The sequence below is a fragment of the Asterias amurensis genome, chromosome 4, assembly GCF_032118995.1.
Source record: "Asterias amurensis chromosome 4, ASM3211899v1".
NCBI classification, from domain to species: Eukaryota; Metazoa; Echinodermata; class Asteroidea; order Forcipulatida; family Asteriidae; genus Asterias; species Asterias amurensis.
Window position 1 is genome coordinate 17,616,151 of NC_092651.1, and position 25,619 is coordinate 17,641,769.

A 25,619-nucleotide genomic window follows, 5' to 3' on the forward strand; every position below is an offset into this window, starting at 1 on the left:
CCATGGTATTTTTCTGCTACCTCACATGAAAAACAGATTTTCTTCTCTTTTTACGGTCCTTTGAAAGCAAAAAAGCGAATGGCCACTTTTCGGCCGCCTAAGTAAAATTTGATCTTCCGGTATCTTAAAGGAGAATAAAAAGGAGATGGCCACTTTTCGGCCGCCAGAAAAGTGAACTTGTGAAGTGTGCTTTTCATGGGTGGCAGAAAAGCAAAGCTCATTTTTACAAAACGTTCAATCTGCTTTTCTAAATATTCGGATAAAAGCAAATGGCCACTTTTTGTTTGCCAAAAATTTGTTTTAAAATACTTGTTTTTCTGCCAGTTTTGTGCGCATTTCCCAAGCCAATTAGGACCAACATTAAAGCCTCAATTTATCCAGTCGCCTCAAAAGTTCAAGCACAAAACCCCTTGTTCGAATATTGTTATTATAATAATTTACACATTCTATTATTGGACGACCCCTAATATAATAGTTATTATTCAAAAGTAACTGTGGGTTTACAAAAAAATGATAATAAAATAAAAGCTTAAAGAATGAACTTAGACCTATTTGTTTAGTGTGGAGCACGTGCATGCTTGTTTAAACTGTTTTGTGCATTTCTCTCAGTGAAGTAAACATCTTAGCAAAGTAATCATACTTCTGCATTAATTTGTTTTCCACTTTGTATAAAAAGGGGTTTAAAAAGTACTTTTGTATGTTTTTCTTTAAAAAAAACCACTCATTTCCAATGAGCGTTTAGGAGCAGCTGTGATACAAAACTTTAAAAGTCATTGACAAAATTAATGTTTAATTTTAAAACATTTGTTTATTTGATTATTCCATCAAATGCAATTCAATTCACAAAACTTACAGAATGGGAATTCAATCATATTTCCTTCACCTGCAAATCTTTTAACATATGACAACAATTGAGTCACAATAAATGAATGTTTTCAGCAAAATTACTCTGGAATAGTTAAACCTAAATTATATTGCACATTATAAACAGTATACATAAAATGTAAAATAGCCTTCACCACTTACAAAAAAACAAACCCATATGTTTATATACAGTAAAGTAAAGTGAAAAGTAACAAATATTTTACAATTCTTAACAAATAAGAGCATTTGAGACCCACTTAAAATCTCTACTAGTCATACTTTTGTAGGAATGCAATTTTACTTTCTAAAACTGTATAGCTTTGTCATGCCAAATTTGACAAAATGACATTTTAAATTGTCTAAATTATAAAATAAACAAGGACTTAACATAAACCGCTTATGTTTGTAACTAAACTTAAGTGTGAGTGGTGGTTCTCGCAGGTTTGAAATAAATACCTAACATTATTTTATTATCCATAAAAACCACTGAATTTTGAGCATAGCTTTAGACCACAGTAGATACAAACAGCTTGTATCAAAATGTCCAGTGCGTTCGTTCAGAGTCGCATTGGACATTTTGGTGCAAGATTTGACCGTGTTCCAGTTGAGTAAAGTATCCCATGTTCATATAGTATGTGCTTTTAAAACCAAACCCACTATATGTTCTGTATTGATTTCACAGACACTTTTACTGGAAATACTGTGGTCAAAAAATCAACTAAACTAGCCATGTATGGACTTATGGTGATGATTGTATCAAAATAAATGGTCTCCCTAGAGTTAGCCCTACTAGTGCCTATCAAATACATGTGTACCTGTAATGCCAATCATTTTAACCAAACCAGTAAATTTCTACTTTTCTTTTAAAATTTGCCACTAAAATTTCTAGAATATGACTGTAGTCAATGCATGCAGGAGTTGAAAGCAGACTTCCCAAAATTTATATTGAACTTTCACAAAGGTAATTTTAAGGGTAAGTGGTGTCAGAAAAAACTATGACTCTGAGAAGAGCTGCTGTATACTCTGCTCATCTTCAGCCAGTAAGTTTACAATCTATTGATCCACACTACACAAAGCTTCAAACATCACTAGCGTATGGTGTGTTGTAACTAACAATTGCGTAATAAGTATGGCTGAATTTATCAATACTGCCAATACAGAATCTGAATGTTGGGCGGATTTCATCAGCCTGGAATGCTGCTAGGGTCAAGCAAAGCATTGGGAGTGAATGATCCATCAACAAATGTAGATCTTTATCCTGTGAAGCCACAGAATGAATAGCTTCTGACTAGTACCCCGAACAAACATTCTGACAAAAAGGGAGACCGCCCAACATTAGGGGTAAATAGCTCAGCTGGTAGAGCGCTGCACGATCATCCAAAGGTCGCAAGTTGTTCAACCCAAAACTTATTTAAACATTTACCCAGTCAGTTTTCCTTGTGGTTTATTACTTTATCTTGTGTGACCGAAACTGTTTTAATAGAATGTGTCAGACAAGACTTCGCATGTTTACAACAGAGTCCGGACTTCCTACATCTTAAACTTAGTGAAAAATGGCAGTGTTTGATTTTGTTTATCCCGATATGAGACGAGGCTGTTATGTGGAAACTACAGCACAGTGGTCGTAGTCAATAACTGTTTCTGCTGAATCGGCCATTGGATATACATTGGCCAATGATCGAAACAGTTATTGGTTACAGCCGCGAAAAACGCACCACTAGATTCGTATTGCGCAAGGCCATACTAAGGAGAAGTTGCACAACCAAACCTTTAGTGATTTCAGACTCCAGTTGTAGAACTGGGCCACTACACTGGTGAACTCTTCTTTCATATATTATTTTAAAACTATTTTTGTAACGCGTAATGTGATTGGTTGTTTCAATACTCAGCTGCTACTGCGTGAGATGACCATCCAGCCAATCACAAAGTAGAAAAGAAAGATGGGGTAGACAGCTAGGAGTTTCCTGTGCTGTGGTTGGCTGTCGGCAAGGAAGGCCAGTGAAGCTATATAATTAAATAAAAACAGTAAATACAGAGTTATGTTTCAAAATTAATAATATAACACTAAATAAATAAAACTAAGCACTTATTACGCAATTTTTTTAAAATTCCACAATGGCCAATTGAGTCAAACACATCAATGAATCATCGCAACTCCTAAAAAGTATGAAGCCCCGGCTCTGTAAATTCGGCTAATTAATCAAAATGAACATTTTTTTAAACATTTTTTTGGTCCCTTATTTGAAGAGAAGCAATTACTCATAGATTTATTGTTTGAAAGGGAATAGACCTTATGAGCATGGTGTTGTTTGAGCAGAGAGCCCCTGTGTCAAGGTAAGAAGAGGGCTCCCTCGTGTCAAGGTAAGAAGAGGGCTGTTCATTGGCTAATCCTTAGCCTGAACAACTGATATCACACTTTGAGGCTCGTGAGTAACGCCACATTGACCCAATTCACCTGTTGTCATCATCAGAATATCTTGGATGCGCCATACTGGTGGGCAATGTCATTATTGTGCGTTATTCAGCGAAGTGCACATTTTAGGCGACGCGTCGTTTACATATAAACCTATTGACCACCAAAATGGTGAACCTGGCACAGTGGCCGCATGTGGCACGCGTGCAAGGGGTCAATACCAGCCTTTGCGCACCTGGCAGGACCCTGCAAGATGTACCCTTGACCTTGCATCCCATTCACACAGAGATTAGATTTGTAGTCATTACAAACCACATCCCCTCGGACAGTTTGTTTACCAAATGAAATCATCGGGCCTGAAAGACCAGTGCCTGTCTTTATTCTTGCGGTAAAAAAAAAAACAGGGGACTAGTCTGACAATCCTGTGCAGCGCCTGTACAGATTTGTGCATTTCCATTGTCCATTGATCCCCAGCGGTGACACTTGTGTCCTTAAGCAAGACACTTCACCATTGCTTCGTCCTTCGGATGGGATGTTAAGCTGTTGATCCCATGTGTTGTGTAAAGCATGTAAAATAACCCTGGGTTCGCCCTAGTGTTCCTGGCTGTGGCTGCTGTATGCGCCGTAGCACCTTGTAAACTCTTATAAGGTGCCATCTAATTGGGTCTCAGAATTCATCTTTCTGAGAGTTTGTATATACTCAGCGTCTTGAGCACCTTGTTTGGTAGATACGTGCGCTAGATAAGACTCTGATATAATCATCCGTTTACCTATACTGATTCTAAGATAGTTGGATGGCTGGATTAAATCAATGCATGGGGTCCATTAGACTATTTAAAACTGGGATTTTTAAAAATGTATTCAGTACATTTTGAACTCACCAAAAGTTGACCACAAAAATGCAAAGATGACGATGGGCAGTCGGACGAAGAACAGAATGGTGGAGTCTCCAGCCAGAACGAGGAGACGACAGACAATGAGGCTGATGACAAGGGGCAGGATGCAGTAACCAAGAACACAAACACTCTGGAAGAACGAACTGCATGGAGGACAAACATTACAAAAAATCAAACATTTGCATAATAAAAAGTAAGTGTACGTTTTTAAGTACTATATCAGCCGCCAAATTTGTCACTGTTTGAGATTTTCTTCTCACATAACAAACTGAACCTTTCTTTATCGCATTTTCTAAATCTTCAAGCTTTTGGGTTCCATGCCCAAGCTAGTGTATCTTGGGGTTTATATTTAAAATTAAACTCATAAAATCATAAATAATAAAAATAACATAATTTAAAATGTTCCAGATTGCACTATTACATTAGAGCTGTTAAAACAAAACGAACAGCAACTAACAAACATTCTAAACTTGCCAAATTTGGTCCAGAATGCTTTATATTTTTAGAAGAATATGATTAGTTTTTTATATTATTTTTTAGAATCCACCATTTTGTCACCAATCCTAACCAAACCAACAAGTCAGTAGCGGTTTGGTCTGAAAAGCGGTTGAACCAAACACGTGCAAAGGCTTAACCAACGAGGGCAGTACAAATTTGTTTCTAGTAAAGGTTGACAAGAGGCACTCAAGGACTAAGAACGATCATGTCCTTCCAATTTTCACAGAGGTAGCCTACCCCTCACTTACATGACACCTCCAAGGAGTTTAGAATTGAGAGCAACCACGATGGCACCGAACGACAGAAGAGCAAATACTTCAGAGAACTGCGAGTTGACTGCTTCATGGGACTTATCATCAGTAGTTGTTGACTCTTGTAGCAGCCTAAAATGAGAGACAATTCAAATTTGTCACATAACTTTTATGGAATTTGATGGAAACATAAATTTGATGGATATGAAAATTCCATGACAAAATAGCTAGCTGGCCTTGGTTTCCACTTATGCTAGAAGTGTGAGCCACAAGATCTTGTATTTCGGGAGGTATACAGGTTTGGACACAACGTGGACCTCAACTCTCCTGAGTTGCTAAAATAAAATATCTTAAATATTTTCATTTTGCATCCTTTTACCATGAGCGGCTTTAAAGGCAGTGTACACTATTGGTATTTGTCAAAGACTAGCCTTCACAGTTGGTGTATCTCAACATATGCATAAAATAACAAACCTGTGAAAATTTGAGCTCAATCGGTCATCGAACTTGCGAGATAATAATGAAAGAAAAAAACACCCCTGTCACACGAAGTTGTGTGCGTTTAGATGGTTGACTTCGAGACCTCAAGTTCTAAATCTGAGGTCTCGAAATCAAATTCGTGGAAAATTACTTCTTTCTCGAAAACTATGGCACTTCAGAGGGAGCGGTTTCTCACAATGTTTTAGACCATCAACCTCTCCCCATTACTCGTCACCAAGAAAGGTTCGATGCTAATAATTATTTTGAGTAATTACCAATAGTGTCCACTGCCTTTAAGCCTGTTTGGGGCAAACTTGCATTAACAAATTAAACAGTGCTTTCCAAATGGAACTAGACCTGGGCACACTCGTCAATCAGTCTGGATGATTTCCATACCTGCTCTAGAATATTGCTGTTGTAACCTTTAATCTAAAATCTCAATCCGAGTAGCCCATGTCTTTCACACAGACTGAGCAGGCCTATACAGAGCCTTCAGAAAACCATTAAAGGAACACGTTGCCTCGGATCGGTTGAGTTGGTCTTTGAAAAGCGTATGTAACCGTTTGTTATAAAATGCATATGATTAGAAAGATATTTTAAAAGTAGAATATAATGATCCACACAAGTATCACTCGAAATTGCATGGTTTTCGCTTTATCTTGTCGACAAACACGGTCGGCCATTTATGGGAGTCAAATTTTTGACTCCCATAAATGGCCCACCGTGTTAGTTTGCAAAGTAAAAGGAAAACCCCAAATTTCGAGGCAAATGTGTGTGGATCTTTCTATTATACTTTTTAAACATCTTTCTAACCATATGCATTTTACAAACGGTTACAAACACTTTTCAAAGACCAACTCGACCGATCCAAGGCAACATGTTCCTTAATCACAAATATTTTTTTACTGTTTACAAATTTCAAAACCAGAAACAAAGTTATTTAAACTGACTGATGAAAAAGATAATGATGATAGTAACTTACATTGCAAAAAGTGTGCACAACACAAGAGGTCCCCACAGATCCCCTGGAAAGAAAGAAATACATGAGGACAAAACTGTTTAGAAATGTATGAAGAACACTTTATAATTACATGAAGAGTTTAACCATGTTAACTTTTGATACAGACAATGGTAGAGTAAACAACAACTTAGCCTAGAAGAGCATCATGATCAAAGCAGGCGTGCGTCTGTACTTGGAATTAGTAATACTATAACAATAATAAAACAGCATTATGCTTGACAATTTAAAAGACTATACAGTTGTAATTACAAAGATACAATATTGACTAGAGACATAGAATATCAATTTTTAAAGGCAGTGGACACTATTGGTAATTAGTCAAAATAATTATTAGCATAAAACCTCACTTGGTAACGAGTAATGGGGAGAGGTTGGTAGTATAAAACATTGTGAGAAACGGCTCCCTCTGAAGTGGAGTAGTTTTTGAGAAAGAAGTAATTTTTCACGAATTTATAGTCAATATATATAAATATATAGTCAATACACTAAAACACTTAGTAAATAAACCCATCAGTATTGAGCTGGAGCACAAACAGGAACTTTTATGAACTATTACCCAGTAATGTCTTATCTATTGAGAGTGCTTGGGTGAGACTGAGAGTTTATACATCCATGTACATAAACATGTACATGTACAGCCATAAGCCTGCTTTTATAATGACAACACAGCCCTCTAGCATCTCATGGAAATAATCCAAGCATAAACCCATTTCTTGCATGCTACCATTGTGGTCAAGTGGCTAGTGGTCAAGTGGCTAGACTGCAGGACTTGCAATAACATGGTTGTGGGTTTGGAATCCCCCAGCTAACCGCTGATTTCACAATGACTAGAATAAATATTGTCGTCTAGTTACTGAATCACAATTTCTTGATTTGTGTAATTCATAAATCATAGACGTTAACCCAATGTTTGAATGAGAGAGATTGGCTGTTGTCAGCGTGGGAATTTGCAGAGTTCCCTTGATGGGAAGATCATTAAAAAACAAAACAAAAAAACAAACAAACAAAAACAAACAAACAAACAAACAATCAATAGGAGCATACATTATTGGTTCTAGATTGTTTGTCACAAGCTAAAGATTAAATTGCTACTTACATTCTTTAAGAAGTGCTTTACTCTGTTTTGGGTACATCACATGGAACAGCTTCAACCCTATGGCTTTAATATCTCGCAACTGCAAAAAAAAATAAAAGAAAGATATCCTTTTAGGGAAAGCTAAAACAATCAATAAAGTACCAAAACATTTGTGCTACTTATATTTTTTTTAGTTTACAGAATGTGGGTTCGAGTCTTGGCCTGGTCAATTGTGACATTTGGCTTTTGCGTCCTTGAGCAATGCACTTGATCATAATTGCTTCTCTCCACCCAGGAGTGCAAACGGGTATCGGCAAGAGCTGGGGAGTAACCTATGATGGACTGGTATCCTGTCTGGGGGGAATAGACAAATTCTCAGTCGTTTAATGCTGACGAAACTGAGTATAGACACCGGAAAGATGAGCCATATTGGCTCCACACAGATTTTATTCTCTGAGGACACAAACAACCACAAAAGTACAAATTGAAAAAGGGTGCCCTGACAATTTGCAAAAAGACCAACTGGAGAGGATTTGAAAAGCACACCAAACATGACAAATCAGCCACTGTGGCCCCACAACCAGGCTGTGAGTGTCAACTGACATTTTTTTTCTTTCTGCAAGTGATGAAATGATTTTTTGTTTTGTTTTACTGAATGCAAAATAACTACAGATGTTGAATTTTTTTTTTTTTTTAACTCATAAAAGCAGTGACAAATTACATAAATTAGTTAAACACTTACAAAAACAAACTGTCATAAATAATCATTAGATATAAAAAAGAAAGAGAAGAAATGTAAAAAAACAAAAACAGGAAAAGGGGAAAAATTGCAGTTATGTCCAATTAAAAGGTACCATTTCCAGACATTGAATACTTACGACTGTTTCCCTGACCGGCTCATCGAGTGTGGATGGTTCAGAATCATCTTCAGGTGCTCCTGGGACTGTGATGTCTCCATCGACGGGATGCTCCAGTTCCAAGTCTGTGAACTTGTTATCCAACTGTACAAAAAATTGCATGAACTTAAAGAGAATGAACTTAAACTCTGTAGACAATGTTCACAGGTTGGTAAATAACCATGGAAAAAAAAAAAAAAAGATTGCAATGCCATACTCCAGCAGGGTTTGGAAGTAAGTGGTTGCAAATGCGAGTAAAACTAAAAACAGTGTTGGGTGAGGCAACCCCTTCCTTTACTACCCCCCCCCCCCCTCCCCCTCCCCCAGCGAGTCAAGAAATATTATTGGTTTATTATAATCAGAAAAAATACATTTTCCATCACGGCCAAAGATTAAATTACACAGGCAGACTACTGACTGTTTTTCCTCTTTTTATTACAAGCTTTTCAATGATACAAAATTTGTTGGGGTGGTCTGGTCTGGTGTAGATATTTGATTTTCTAAAAAAATTGGTAAATAACCATTATTGTAAATTTATTTTCAAAATAATTGTTATGCATACTCAAAATTTAATTTGAAAGAACAATGCAGACTGTATAATAATTCAACTACTAACTTAACTGTGTAAAAATTAAAAACGACATATCTTGGTAAAATGTTTTAAAATGGTTTTTCAAGCTGATTTAAACACCATTTTCTTTGTTTACAAGCTTTTCAGTGGTCACTCAGTACCCAAATTTAATTTGGTGCAGTATCCATAACATTTACGAGTAAAAACATCAAACATCATACATGGGCATCCAACCGAAACACATTCAATTTCAATTGACCTGCGTTGATTTTGTGACTGTGGTGTGGACTGCCAGCCACTCACTGTGGCGACTCGGATTAATAATTACTAAATTAGTTCATTATTTGACTAAAAAGTAAGTTACTATAAAAATAGGTTGTGTAACAAACTAGGGAATCCCAAAACAGAACTATCTTTCACGCAAATCTTCAATTTAAAAACATTCGAACCTTTAGCGACGAATCTACTGCCACGTCTGCCATGGTGAAGAATATTGCTGAAAATAATGAATTCTATACAAAAGTATATGTCAATGGTTTCCCGTGTTATCAACCCCAAAACCGTTCAAATATTTGGGTAAATGTTTGCACCAGACTAGTATAGCGCCCTCTATTGGCTTTGCTACTAATATTGTAAACAAGGAGCTGATGTTTTATGTTTTACCCAAGGCTTCCTCTTCCTTCATGGTTAAAAAGAGCTGTTAACAAATTAATCTCCACTGTATGTGGAGTATGAAGCTTTTGTATCATGAAGAAAACACATTCAGACAAATAATTGTTCTCTTGTGCTAGCTATTGAACATTGACACGCCCCCCATGTTAAACTTTCACACAAAAATTAAATAGAATGCTACTTGTCTGATCTCAATTGTTAAAGGAACACGTTGCCTTCGGACTGCGTTTTGTTGGGCGTTTTGGGGCTATGACAAGCGTTTGATGTAAAATGATTACGGTTGGAAATATGTTAAAAAAGTAGAATATAATGATCTACACAAACATGCCTTAGAAATGCTTCGCTTTTGCTAACTTTCTCGAAACAAAACGCTCCGCCATTTATTTATGGGGGTCAAGATTTTGACTCCCATAAATGGAGATATATAACAGAACAGACGTATGAAGCTAAACCACGAACTATACCATGCACGTTCTATGGTAACTGCCGCTGGTTCCCTGTTTCTCATTTGGTTTATGAGAAATGTATGTGCTGTTGGAACCAGTGCTTGCTTAGTCTCTTGTCCGTGTCGTTTCCTCTTCATCAGTCAAGATGAGAATCATGAATATTTGTTACCTATACTAATTAACTTATTCCGACGACCCGTGGCGTTTTCTCTTCAAGGCGGCTGCGGACGTAAAGAGCAGGGGGGGGGGGGGGGAGACAGAGAGACGATTGCTAAAAACATCACAAAGATGATAATGGATTGGCATCAGTTTAGTTTCACTCAGTCAGCAAATTATCGAGGTATTTATTATTATAAAATTATGGTAAGTTTCCAACTCAAATTAACTACACAACCGTACAAAACTCAATGGGAAACTACACAACCATACACGAGTCAATGGGAAACTACAACACCATACACAAGTCAGTAGGACACTTTACAACCATACACAAGTCAATGGGAAACTACACAACCATACACAACTCAATGGGAAACTACACAACCGTACACAAGTCAATGGGAAACAACACAACCATACACAAGTCAATGGGAAACTACACAACCATACACAAGTCAAAGGGAAATTACACAACCATATACAACTCAATGGGAAACTACACAACCGTACACAAGTCAATGGGAAACTACACAACCATACACAAGTCAATGGGAAACGACACAACCATACACAAGTCAATGGGAAACTACACAACCGTACACAACTCAATGGGAAACAACACAACCATACACAATGCAATGGGAAACTACACAACCATACACAAGTCAATGCGAAACTACACAACCATACACAAGTCAATGGGAAACTACACAACCATACACAAGTCAATGGGAAATTACACAACCATACACAAGTCAATGGGAAACTACACAATCATACACAAGTCAATGGGACATTACACAACCGTACACAACTCAATGGGAACTACACAACCATACACAAGTCAATGGGAAACTACACAACCATACACAAGTCAATGGGAAACTACACAACCATACACAAGTCAATGGGAAACTACACAACCATACACAAGTCAATGGGAAACTACACAACCATACACAAGTCAATGGGAAACTACACAACCATACACAAGTCAATGGGAAACTACACAACCATACACAATGCAATGGGAAACTACACAGCCATACACAAGTCAATGGGAAACTACACATCCATACACAAGTCAATCGGAAACTACACAACCATACACAAGTCAATGGGAAACTACACAACCATACACAAGTCAATGGGAAACTACACAACCATACACAAGTCAATGGGACACTTCACAACCATACACATGTCAATGGAAAACTACACAACCATACACAAGTCAATGGGAAACTACACAACCATACACAATGCAATGGGAAACTACACAACCATACACAAGTCAATGGGAAACTACACAACCAAACACAAGTCAATGGGAAACTACACAACCAGACACAAGTCAACAGGAAACTACACAACCATACAAAATGCAATAGGAAACTACACAACCATACACAAGTTAATGGGAAACTACACAACCATACACAAGTCAATGGGAAACTACACAACCATACACAAGTCAGTAGGACACTTTACAACCATACACAAGTCAATGGGAAACTACACAACCATACACAAGTCAATGGGAAACTACACAACCATACACAAGTCAATGGGAAACTACACAACCTTACACAAGTCAATTGGAAACTACACAACTATACACAAGTCAATGGGAAACTACACAACCTTACACAAGTCAATGGGAAACTACACAACCATACACAAGTCAATGGGAAACTACACAACCATACACAAGTCAATGGGGAACTACACAACCATACACAAGTCAATGGGAAACTACACAACCATACACAAGTCAATCTGAAACTACACAACCATACACAAGTCAATGGGAGACTACACAACCATACACAAGTCAATGGGAAACTACACAACCATACACAATGCAATGGGAAACTACACAGCCATACAAAAGTCAATGGGAAACTACACAACCATACACAATGCAATGGGAAACTACACAACCATACACAAGTCAATGGGAAACTACACAACCATACACAAGTCAATTGGAAACTACACAACCATACACAAGTCAATGGGACACTTCACAACCATACACAAGTCAATGGGAAACTACACAACCACACACAAGTCAATGGGAAATTACACAACCGTACACAACTCAATGGGAACTACACAACCATACACAAGTCAATGGGAAACTACACAACCATACACAAGTCAATGGGAAACTACACAACCATACACAAGTCAATGGGAAACTACACAACCATACACAAGTCAATGGGAAACTACACAACCATACACAAGTCAATGGGGAACTACACAACCATACACAAGATAATGGGAAACTACACAACCATACACAAGTCATTTGGAAACTACACAACCATACACAAGTCACTGGGAAACTACACAACCATACACAAGTCAATGGGAAACTACACAACCATACACAAGTCAGTGGGGAACTACACAACCATACTAAAGTCAATGGGAAACTACACAACCATACACAAGTCATTGGGAAACTACACAACCATACACAAGTCAATGGGAAACTACACAACCATACACAAGTCAATGGGAAACTACACAACCATACACAAGTCAATGGGAAACTACACAACCATACACAATGCAATGGGAAACTACACAGCCATACACAAGTCAATGGGAAACTACACAACCATACACAAGTCAATCGGGAACTACACAACCATACACAAGTCAATGGAAAACTACACAACCACACACAAGTCAATGGGAAACTATACAACCATACACAAGTCAATGGGACACTTCACAACCATACACATGTCAATGGAAAACTACACAACCATACACAAGTCAATAGGAAACTACACAACCATACACAATGCAATGGGAAACTACACAACCATACACATGTCAATGGGAAACTACACAACCAAACACAAGTCAATGGGAAACTACACAACCAGACACAAGTCAACAGGAAACTACACAACCATACAAAATGCAATGGGAAACTACACAACCATACACAAGTTAATGGGAAACTACACAACCATACACAAGTCAATGGGAAACTACACAACCATACACAACTCAATGGGAAACTACACAACCATACACAACTCAATGGGAAACTACACAACCGTACACAAGTCAATGAGAAACTACACAACCATACACAAGTCAACGGGAAACTACACAACCGTACACAATTCAATGGGAACTACACAACCATACACAAGTCAATGGGAAACTACACAACCATACACAAGTCAATGGGAAACTACACAACCATACACAAGTCAATGGGAAACTACACAACCATACACAAGTCAATGGGAAACTACACAACCATACACAAGTCAATGGGGAACTACACAACCATACACAAGTCAATGGGAAACTACACAACCATACACAAGTCAATGGGAAACTACACAACCATACACAAGTCAACCGGAAACTACACAACCATACACAAGTCAATGGGAAACTACACAACCATACACAAGTCAATGGGAAAATACACAACCATACACAATGCAATGGGAAACTACACAACCATACACAAGTCAATGGGAAACTACACAACCAAACACAAGTCAATGGGAGACTTTACAACCATACACAAGTCAATGGGAAAATACACAACCATACAAAATGCAATGGGAAACTACACAACCATACACAAGTCAATGGGAAACTACACAACCATACACAAGTCAATGTGAAACTACACAACCATACACAAGTCAATGGGAAACTACACAACCATACACAATGCAATGGGAACTACACAACCATACACAAGTAAATGGGAAACTACACAACCATACACAAGTCAATTGGAAACTACACAACCATACACAAGTCAATGGGACACTTCACAACCATACACAAGTCAATGGGAAACTACACAACCACACACAAGTCAAAGGGAAATTACACAACCGTACACAACTCAATGGGAACTACACAACCATACACAAGTCAATGGGAAACTACACAACCATACACAAGTCAATGGGAAACTACACAACCATACACAAGTCAATGGGAAACTACACAACCATACACAAGTCAATGGGAAACTACACAACCATACACAAGTCAATGGGGAACTACACAACCATACACAAGACAATGGGAAACTACACAACCATACACAAGTCATTGGGAAACTACACAACCATACACAAGTCAATGGGAAACTACACAACCATACACAAGTCATTTGGAAACTACACAACCATACACAAGTCACTGGGAAACTACACAACCATACACAAGTCAATGGGAAACTACACAACCATACACAAGTCAATGGGAAACTACACAACCATACACAAGTCATTGGGAAACTACACAACCATACACAAGTCAATGGGAAACTACACAACCATACACAAGTCAATGGGAAACTACACAACCATACACAAGTCAATGGGAAACTACACAACCATACACAATGCAATGGGAAACTACACAGCCATACACAAGTCAATGGGAAACTACACAACCATACACAAGTCAATCGGAAACTACACAACCATACACAAGTCAATGGAAAACTACACAACCACACACAAGTCAATGGGAAACTATACAACCATACACAAGTCAATGGGACACTTCACAACCATACACATGTCAATGGAAAACTACACAACCATACACAAGTCAATAGGAAACTACACAACCATACACAATGCAATGGGAAACTACACAACCATACACATGTCAATGGGAAACTACACAACCAAACACAAGTCAATGGGAAACTACACAACCAGACACAAGTCAACAGGAAACTACACAACCATACAAAATGCAATGGGAAACTACACAACCATACACAAGTTAATGGGAAACTACACAACCATACACAAGTCAATGGGAAACTACACAACCATACACAAGTCAGTAGGACACTTTACAACCATACACAAGTCAATGGGAAACTACACAACCATACACAACTCAATGGGAAACTACACAACCATCCACAAGTCAACGGGAAACTACACAACCATACACAAGTCAATGGGAAACTACACAACCATACACAAGTCAATGGGAAACTACACAACCATACACAATAATGGGAACTACACAATTCAATTAAAAACCTGAATACATACATTCATAAAAAAGTAGGTTTGTATCATAAAATAGCTTAAAAAGAGAATTACAACTATAAACTTAAAATAATTTTCTAACAGTTGTTTTTGTCTTTATTCAAAATAAACACATGAGAAATGAATGTCTTCTGACATGTACTTGTGTGTTACCCTGCCTAGAAACAAAACAAATATTTGCCACAGCCACTCATCTCATAATTTCTACATGATTTTATTAAATTCAACTAAGTATGTACTTCCTTTTTGTATTCTTTCATTGGCCTGTTCCATTGGATACAAACAGATGGGTGTTCAAGATAGAAGGCCAAGTTGCAGAGCAGATGATTTCATCCTTCCAACGCATCAAAGTTCAGCTTTCATTAATGGCTCAAGACAATTTTGTGTGGTATTATCGTTTCTATTTGTGGAAAAAGGGAACAGTTAAAGAAGCTTGGTTGTTCTTAAAGCAGTTTCTGTAGTATCATTTACATGAAACTTTATATATTAAAATAATGTGCAATTTCTTCTTGATTATACAAGTTGGACATGGACAATGTTGTACTGCTATGTATTGTTGTAAAAACGAATTGTACAAATGCATACATTTTCTTCTCATGTTTAGATTAAAGTTCCATACTTTTATGATGTATGTATGTACTTTGAATTGTTGAAATAACCTTTGGTGGAAAAAAATGCGTCTAGGGAGATTGGTACCACTTTCACTTTTTTTAAACTTCTTTTAACAAATAAAACAACTCGTCATCAAAGATATGTCAGCAATATAGTATGGTTTTATAATCCTCGTTATAATCAAATTTCAACATTACAGAAATAATAGTTAAAATGGCTTCAACCACAACTTTGAAGAGGGATTGTTTCTTTCCATCATTTTAACCTTTTGTACAACGTATTTCCAACTGCAAATTAACAATGTTTTTTATAAACAACAATGGAATAATACGGTATTTGCCTATCATTAAAGAAATAAAGATTGTGCGAATAGACGCACCAAATGCAATAATAGCTTCCTCTGATTTATTTTCAACTTTGTGTGTGAATCTTCATTTCATTCACATTCTAGAGTTAAGTTTTTGAGGCAAAAGTTATTGTCAACGGTGGAGGAAGGGAGACAGTTTGTTACATCAAAGTTTTTAATGAAATTTTTCGATGCAAATTGTCAACCAATGGATCTCCATGTTCAGTGTACTTTTGTTTCTTTTATACAGCACTCATTAAGTTGACTGATATTTGGAAGAGCAAAGGAACTACGCATAAATGTAACATGGAGGCAGGAAATATTGTATTTTCCTTCATCCATGGTTGTGATAAAAATCTTGATCAAAATTATTGAAGAACATGTTGCTGCGTTTATGCGCATATATGTTTGTGTTTATTATTAGATTTTGGTTCCTTTTTCATTGGAAAATGCAACTTCTGTTATGACAAACAAGAGAGGAAAGCCTAAAACCATTCGAACCGTAAAAAGCCTGTAACTTTAACGCTTTTCTGCATTTGAAGACAACTTGATATTCAAAGATTCAAAATATTTATTGTCACGGTATCAGCATGAAATTTGTTTTCCCTGTGTTGGGCCTATAAGGAGAATCTAGTACAAGTATAGGCATAAAAACAATAGACAACAAGAATATATTTATAAAATTAAAGTAATAGAAAGGGGGATAATACAGATCATAAAATACACAATAATCAACAAATTTTAAAAATGCACCACGTTATCTCGACCAACTATTGTTACAAAGGTTAATATTGCGCTATAGGTAGAAAACGAGTTCTTAAAACTGTTGGTCTTGAGACATAGTTGTCGGACCCTGCCTGAGTGGTTCTGAAAAAATTGATGGTTAAAACTTATTAAACTGAGTCATAATGTAATCTTCCATGATTTCTTGCATGCTCTTATAGTGTCTGCTCAAATAATCCTGCTGGCCTTTTTGGGGATGCGCTGGAGTTTCTTACAATTTGCCGGGGAGAGTGAAAAATACAACAGAAACTTAAGATAGATTGAAGATATTCAACATACACGATACATTCCTTATTGTCGAGATTATTATGGATCGGTAAGAATGTCAATGTCACGGTAAATATTTGCGTGGTTTCAATGAAATTGCTTCACGGACAACTTTTTAAAAGTTTCCACTAGTCACAAACTTTCAAACCAATATTGATATAAACTCAATTTATTTATGGATTTAAGTTAGCCAGTAAAGTAAAGTTTAATTCATGCCGTGTCATTTTTAATTTGTATACATTTACCTAAGACGACTCTTCTAACTGAAAAGCGCATCGAGTTGAAAATGCTTTTAAAACATTATCCAGTGTGGTGATTTAAAAGTTGAGTTGATTTATATGATTAAAAACAGGTAAGCCCTATCTATTTCCTTTCATCTATTACACCGAAGCCCTGCTTAAAGTCGCAATTGAGTTATTGGTTGACATGACAACACTTTGCTAGAGGTTAAACACTGTACAAACGGTTTTTAATTATCAGGAAAGAAAGAAACTGTAATTCAACGTAACAATAATTACTACCAAAGCCTACATCTTATAAATATTCAAGTAAAAGTCACCACAATGACTTACATTTCATTTGAACTATAGCCCCCCTAATACAACTATCATGACTTGTTATCTATCATAGCAGTTTTTCGTAAATGAGATATACCGGTTCGTAATAATTATTACGATTAATGCTTACTCGGTAGTGATATTCCTGGTAATTATTATAACTTTGTGTTCCCGTATTTTCCTGTCTTTTCAAAGCCCCTACGTAATTAATTGTCAGTGCTAAAAAGTATTGGTATATTTTGAAATTGCTCGCGCCCGAACACTAAAACAAATTATTTAGATCTAAAAAGAACACAATTAGAAGGGCGTGGCCGGAACGGACCAAGTATTAATAAATGACTTTGTGTCTCGGTTTCTGTTCACAGTATTTGGGCTTATTATTGTTGCTTTCGTCTGAAAAGAAAAAGGTTTTTAAAAAGGGGGAATTAATATAATTGTTTATGCTTGTTCGTGTTCTGTTTTGCTCAATTATCTTTGATGGAATATATTTTTACAATAGCCAAGAGGTGACGAGAGACAAATAAGCCCCATTAGTTGTCAGGGTGCCACTATAGGCCAAAAGTCATGCGTAAAACAGGGTTATCATTCCATGCCCTCAAATTCTGTTTAATAATATTGTTTTGGGGTCATGCAATTAATTGTGTCGCTAGGGGCCTTTAACAATTTATCACAACCTGGGTGCTATGTGCTTCAGCTTTTGAGGAGATGTGATAAATTCAGATTTTCCACTTCTTAAATTTAATTTCCATGTAACTTTCCACATTTTGGGTACAAAATTGTCTGTACAGGTGTGCATAAGACACAGCGGTTCGGAACTTTTCGTGTGCTCTCAGAACATTCCGGCACGGTTCGCGACGATCCCCCAAGCAGCAGGTTTGGGGAGTTGTTACATAAGAGTGGACTAACCACTAGGACCTGATTGTTAATGATTTCATGTCTAAAAGATGCAAGTACTGCTTCAGACCTCTTTAATCAAGTACATTTGTAGCAGCAGGTTTGGGGAGTTGTTACGTAAGAGTGGACTAACCCCTAGGACCTGGTTGTTAATATTTTCAAGTCTAAAAGATCAGTACTGCTTTAGACCTCTATATTAAAGTACATTTGTAGCAGCAGGTTTGGGGAGTTGTTACATAAGAGTGGACTAACCACTAGGACCTGGTTGTTAATATTTTCATGTTTAAAAGATGCAAGCACTGCTTCAGGACCTCTATATTAAAGTACATTTGTAGCAGCAGGTTTGGGGAGTTGTTACATAAGAGTGGACTAACCACTAAGACCTGGTTAATATTTTCATGTTTAAAAGATGCAAGCACTGCTTCAGGACCTCTATATTAAAGTACATTTGTAGCAGCAGGTTTGGGGAGTTGTTACATAAGAGTGGACTAACCACTAGGACCTGGTTGTTAATATTTTCATGTCTAAAAGATGCAAGCATATGCAAAATGACGTCATAAGGTCATTCTTGCTCGGGTATTCTCCGATGGGCCAAACCGCTGGGGAGTTTAGTATTTAGTGCCTTCCCTAAAGGAAGCTGGTGATCAAGAAAAGTGCAACAAAACTTATTTTACAAGTTGGAGAACATTAGGTTACCTTTGTTTACAAAAAGGGCGACCTTACATTCCAGGTCATTTCCCGATATTTAACATTTCGCATAAAATTCCCACATAAATTCTTGAGTTATACATAGAGCTGTTCAAGTTTTGATCACTTTCTTCACACCAAAATTTGATAAAAATCGTTCAGTGTATTATCCATGAAATGGTTCATGTTCTTTTTATAAAACTGTGTACAAATTGGCCTTGCAGGAAGTGCTTTTTGTAAACAGGCGATGTCCCAGGTTACATGGTCGACAAACACAATATGTTTGGTAGTTTAAAAAGATAATCGACACTCAAGTTTGGGACTAAACATAACTGTCCCTTTTTATCCTTTTAAACATCCCCATCATTAATTTTAGGCACTGATTTTACACTGGGGGGGGGGGGGGGGGACACACAACAGTTGAATGTAAAGCAGTTTGTTATTACATAACTTCATACAAAACAAAAACAAAGCACACTGGATATTTTATATTCCTTTCACATCTTGTTTATTCAATGAAAGGCAATAATATAAACAATTCCCACATTTCAATCATCAGTCCACAGTGAAAACGATGATGCCCAAGTCTGTCCACCAAATTTCAGGATTATTTCCAGCTTCACAAGAAATTCAAATCAAGGTTCTTCTCTCAGATGTTAAGAGTCTGAAAAAATCTTCAATCTTGGTTCTCAGCCTTGCTGAAGCTTCTTGTGGCATTCCTGGGTACTTCTTGGTATCATCCTATAGATAGTATCCACTTTGTGTGTGTGTGTGTGTGTGCTGCAGGCAGGTTGGGTCGTATGAAGACTTGGTAGTTGTATTTACTGGGCTACTTCTTCAATGGTGGTCTTCTCTGAGACGTAGATGCCGTCAAGAAACTTTCTGATGTCCTTGTTCTTGACTGTGGTCGACTGTTGGATAAGAGCAGCTGTAAAGGCAAAATAAGAATGGAAGGAGAATAAATAAACCACTGACAGACTTGAGATATAGAATTAAATCTGTATCAGAAAATGCCCCCCCTCCCCCCACCCCCTAAAATGCTACAAAACACGTGTCAAAATTCACGAAAGAACACGCACATAATGAGTATGGAATTGTCCATGCACATGTGCTGGAATACTTATTCAATTCATTAGGAGGCTTTTCGGGTGCTGGGTGGCAGCAGATTTACCAGGTAAAATCCATTGTTCTTGCTCATGTATGCAAGCAATTTAACATTGTTTACTATGTAAACAATGTTACTTTGCATGTACCTAGTAGTAAATCTGCTTCAACCAAACGTTCGAAAGTCTTCCATTAGAATGTTCCTACCAGTCCAATCTTTGAGATGCTTCCTTACCAAGGAAAAACTGACTTGCCCATTAAAGTAAACCATAACTGCCTAATTTCTTAGAGCTGCTTGAGCACAAAAACAAGCTGAACACAACAAAATTATGCTTACAAGAATAAGGTTACCAGCCACACTTCCATGTCACAAGTACAATTTGTAACTGGTTAGCATGCTCACTTCTGCCAAGCAAAAAATTGCTTATGCAGTGTTTTCTGCTTAAAGCAGCTCTATGAAATTGACTTAGACCAGCACAAAACTTCAGCCCTAAAGCCATGGATAGAAGCTTGAATGCACTGCCTTCTTGATGGCTCGAGGGCACCCTGAAACATTTTGTATCACTTCCGGGGTAAATTCAGTTATTAAAGACTGGAACAAACACATTTCCACCACTGACATCATATCCATCACGGACAATTAGACCTTTAAAGATGCTGTGACAACCAACCTCTAGAGCAACTTCAAACTACGCCGCAACAAAAGTGATATAACGCGATTCAAACTTTGCTGGACGAATCACGTATACACCCGGAAGTGATTAAAATACTATTGAGAGCACCATCAGGCAGTCAAAAATATGGCACATTATTAGCACAGAGTGACAGGACATTGAATTGCTCTTGATTTTATACCCAACTGACCTGACTGTGACACCAGCTCGATATCGTTCCCCTCAATGATCAGCTCATCCTTCATCTTAGAGGACATCGTGCACTTAACGCCGTCCTTCATGTAGACGCGGCGGATGAACTTCTCACCGAGAAAGTTTCGCACTTCAAGGAGCTTGTTGTCATCTTGGATGGCGCAGTTGATGGGGAAATGAGCGTACACACAACGCATCTTGTACTTGAAACCCTTCAAGGAGATGGAAAGATAACAATGTTTTAAGAAAAGAAAAATCACTGGAATTTCATCTTTGAGAGGGCAAGGCTGTTTTGATTGAGCAAAGGGCAATTCCAATGGAAAATCTTAAGGTCCATGGGAAACATTTGGTGGGGGCACCAAGGCCCAGACCAGGACAGGGCCTTTATGGACTCGGCGTAAATCAAAGCCTGTGAACAGTTCAGCTTCTAAATCCTTCTCTGAAACGATGTCCAAAAACAATAATCAAATAACATCATGAATCTGATAAGCCCGACAAAAGTAAATGATTTATGGGATAAAGTTACAGATAAAGTTTTTCAATGCGGTTGGGATTCACGAAAGTCACCTAAACTTTATCACTCTAAATGGACAGCCATCAAAATTAATGTTTTATTGATGAACGAGTACCTTGGGCGATATCGATTTATTTTATTCACGATATATCGCCGACAATATATCGCGATATTCGATATAATCGCGATTAATTAAATTTGACATCATCAGTCTTCAAACTCCAAGTGAAAGTTGTAAAAGAGACAGTCATAGCATAAGAGAGGTGTTCTAATGATCTATTCTTCTGGTTTTACTCCAAACCTATGGAGTGCGAGATGTCTCAGCTAGCAAATACATCGCGATATTTAATCGATATCGCGATATATCGCAATTATCGCGATATATCGCGATCGCGATATACCACGATATTTCGATATTTCGATTAAAACCAAATCCATCCGATATCGAAATCGTTTCAAAATTAATATTGCGATATTCGATAATATCTAATATCGCCCAAGCTTAGGTGATGCACCATGAGACTTTAATGGCCTGACACTTCGACCCTAGGAGAGACTTTGAAGCACTTAGAGTTATCTACTGTTGAACTTTCAATTAGGGTAGTTGTTGGTGAATTGAAGAGTGTTCTGCTAGGTCCAATGATTCTGCCTGGTTTCGTTTTTCTTTTTTTTATAATCTTGTGATGGTATAGCTAAGCTAAATACTTACCATTGTGACACCTTTGATCATGTTCTCAATGTGGGTGCATACAGTGCGGACACATGATAGCTCCTTGCGGGTCCCGAACCACTTGTTCACTCTGATCTTCTTCTTGCTGATCCTCATGAGCTCCACACTGAGGTGCTTGAAGTTCCTGACCAAGGTCCCGCGTGGCCCCTTGACCGTGACAAGGCGGGCCTTGATTGTGACGTCAACTATATTCAGAAAAAAAATGAAACATTTGGTATTCTGTCTAATTTCTTTAAACAAGCCATCGAACAAAGAAGGTTTGAGCTTAACAAATGACATTTGCTTTTCCCCCAACCATGTTTTTAAGTAGTCCATTGGCGTTTTTTTTTACTTGCCCACAGGAAGTTCTCAGAAAAATGAGTTGGAGTGTAGTTTTAGATAATGCGATATTGGCCGCTACAGTAACAAAATGAACGACGAGCCAACCCAGACAAGGGTAAGCCCTGCTTCAGATTATCACATTAGGTGAAATGTGCATTAGTGCTTACTATTCTCAGGGATTTCCACATATCTGGATGCCAGTATAGTCCTCATGGCTGCAACTGTAAAAAGAAAAAAAAAAAAAAAAAAAAAAAAAAGGGAGAGAAAATAAAATACGTTAGAATACTGGAGTTTTTTATTTAAGTTTTAGAGCAAATGAGAAATGCTTACCCTGTAATCTTGACGAGGCACCCTATACTGAGCTGCTATGGTTAAGGCAAAAAAAAAACAAATACCAGTTAGTCGTCTGGATTTTTCAAAAAAGAGGAGGATGAGGGCTTTATTATTTATTATTTACTATTGATTTATTTTTCAAGATGGCCGCTTAGTATTTCAAATCAAACAGGCCACCAATTCTTCAGTTTGAATCAACCGCAAACTTATTTTATACCTATTAGTTGCATGAGGACCTGTGTTAACTCTAACACTAACAGGGTCGGATAACACTAAAAAGAGTTGCTGGTAGGCATTCACTATATTGTTTTATGAAACGGACGGTTACAAGTGTGCGACAGCATCACGTTAGATTCGGGAAAAGCTCCTAGGCAAGTCCTTTTGAAAAGATGGATTAAAAAAAAAATTAAAAATAAATAAATAATAATAGTAAAATTAAAGGATGCGGCCCCAAAAAGAATGCGGGATACCAGTTGATCGTCCTCGCCCGCATCCTTTTTGGGGGCCACATCCTTTTTTTATATATACTTTTTTTGCAATTTTTTTTTTCTTTCTTTTTAAATCCATCTTTTCAAAAGGACTTGCCTAGGAGCTTTTCCCGAATCTAACGTGCAGGTCCTCATGCAACTATTAGGTAAATAAATAAGTTTGCGGTTGATTCAAACTGAGAATTGGTGGCCTGTTTGATTTGAAATACTAAGCGGCCATCTTGAAAAAAAATAGTAAATAGTAAATAGTAAGGCCCTCATCCTCCTTTTTGAAAAATCCGGACGATCAACTGGTATTTTTTAATTTGGCCTAAGTGATCAATACTAAAGCTTACTGCAGCAGTTGCCAGAGTTGCAGAGGATTCTGCATCTGGGAAAAGTTTATTTTGGCAAATAGCCGAGATGGTGACCAACCATTGAAAGAGCAAAACCGAGCTAGCTGCTTGTGCCAAAAATGAAGACCAGCTAATTCAACAAAAAAGATTATTGTGAATGTGAAGATCATGTCACAAATTCAAAAACTCAATTTGTTCCAGAATCAACTTTTTCACTTCAAAAGTCAGCCACAGCAGAAATGTCTGAGCGAGTTATATTAAAAAATTAAAGTATAGGCCTACTGAATAATAATATTTAAACATACGTATAAAGCGCTTAATGCCGTCATTAAGCATGTTAAGCAAACCAAACCTAATTTTTTTTAGAGAACTTATTTATTTAGATATGATTATGAAATTATAGTGTTTAATTTACCTCAATGAGATATCCCTCTTTGTAAAAATGAGTGAAAAAGTGGTGGCGCCATACGGAAAGTTAAAAAAAAAAAAAAAAAAACTTGTCTTATTAAAGTTCACAATTGATTTCAGTAATTACCTATACCAAAATTATTTGTGAACGGTATCGCCAGTTTAACACAATTATAAATTTCAATAACTCCAATGAGCACTTAATCATTAAATTCAAATTAAAATTGTTAATTTATATTTAATAAAAATAGGCTAATTTATAATTAAAAGTTTTTATTGAACAAGAAAAATAAATAAATAAATAAATAAGCCAACAAATTCATGTTTTCATTGAATGATCATATTTTCATTATCAATCAAGTGTCAGAGCAAAGGCATTGATTTGCTGATTAATTTACAGGGTTTTATAACCTTTAAATTGTCACAATCCTGACAATTGTAGAGCTATGAATTTTACAAGTGAACAGATGTCGGAAACGGACGCATTTACATTAATCATCATACTGTGGCCAATGTAGCTGGCGTTAGTTTCGTAAAATTTGATACTCGTGGAAAGTAACGTTCATTAGTTTAAACTTGTTAATTTGATTACCGATCAGAACTTAAAATTTGTAAACTTCTCCAAGTGAAGAGAACACTACACAGTTGTTTTTAATTTGTTCGCAATGCGAGAGTAAAGAATGCCATTACTATGGGGGTGAAATCGGATGAGCGACAGTTCACACGTATTTTCGTATGTGTTTACTAGTGTGGCCAATTGTATTCGTGCACCCGAATTCTTCAAAGATTTTAAAAATAACTGCTTATATTTGGCAAAAAATACACACTTCACTGTGACTACAGTTTTTCTGTTTAACAATCTATTTTGTCTTTACGTCGGGATGTCTTTTAGAAAACGGGGAAATAATGGATTGAAATTAACCATCCGTCAGTTGGTATTACCTTCTTTTCAGCCCGACCAAAAGAGGAAGTTAAAGGTATTGTGGGAAAAAATCTAACTCCCCAGAATACCCAACAATTTTTCTTTATCTACCCCATTCGTCGTGGTGGAGAG

General features: G+C 37.1%; 2 protein-coding genes across 2 annotated transcripts; both read right to left on the reverse strand.

Moving 5' to 3' along the window:
* Window positions 1-863: 863 nt before the first annotated feature.
* Window positions 864-9,465, reverse strand: LOC139935974 (protein YIPF6-like). Its single transcript, XM_071930641.1, has 7 exons — window positions 9,415-9,465; window positions 8,377-8,499; window positions 7,520-7,598; window positions 6,385-6,427; window positions 4,920-5,054; window positions 4,159-4,316; window positions 864-2,868 (listed from the first exon to the last, which is right to left on the reverse strand). The coding sequence occupies exons 1-7, from the start codon at window positions 9,445-9,447 to the stop codon at window positions 2,750-2,752; spliced, it is 690 nt and encodes a 229-aa protein (XP_071786742.1). The 5' UTR covers window positions 9,448-9,465; the 3' UTR covers window positions 864-2,749.
* A 10,483-nt stretch (window positions 9,466-19,948) lies between these two features.
* LOC139935880 (large ribosomal subunit protein uL6-like) lies at window positions 19,949-25,551 on the reverse strand. The gene is made up of 5 exons (XM_071930493.1): window positions 25,508-25,551; window positions 23,169-23,222; window positions 22,660-22,865; window positions 21,435-21,648; window positions 19,949-20,394 (listed from the first exon to the last, which is right to left on the reverse strand). The coding sequence occupies exons 2-5, from the start codon at window positions 23,212-23,214 to the stop codon at window positions 20,288-20,290; spliced, it is 573 nt and encodes a 190-aa protein (XP_071786594.1). The 5' UTR covers window positions 23,215-23,222; window positions 25,508-25,551; the 3' UTR covers window positions 19,949-20,287.
* Window positions 25,552-25,619: the final 68 nt, after the last annotated feature.

Bases quoted from the DNA above. Each gene is read 5' to 3' on its own strand.
- LOC139935974 (XM_071930641.1), bottom strand. From the start codon at position 9,447: ATGGCAGACGTGGCAGTAGATTCGTCGCTAAAG. The intron at 5,055-6,384 runs GTAAGTTACTAT...CTCTCATTTTAG, and splicing joins TTGTGCACACTTTTTGCAAT to GCTGCTACAAGAGTCAACAA. The intron at 2,869-4,158 runs GTGAGTTCAAAA...TTAATTATATAG, and splicing joins ATTTTTGTGGTCAACTTTTG to CTTCACTGGCCTTCCTTGCC.
- LOC139935880 (XM_071930493.1), bottom strand. From the start codon at position 23,214: ATGAGGACTATACTGGCATCCAGATATGTGGAAATCCCTGAGAATA. The intron at 22,866-23,168 runs GTAAGCACTAAT...TTCTGAATATAG, and splicing joins TGTGGAAATCCCTGAGAATA to TTGACGTCACAATCAAGGCC. The intron at 20,395-21,434 runs GTCAGTTGGGTA...TTGCCTTTACAG, and splicing joins CGAGCTGGTGTCACAGTCAG to CTGCTCTTATCCAACAGTCG.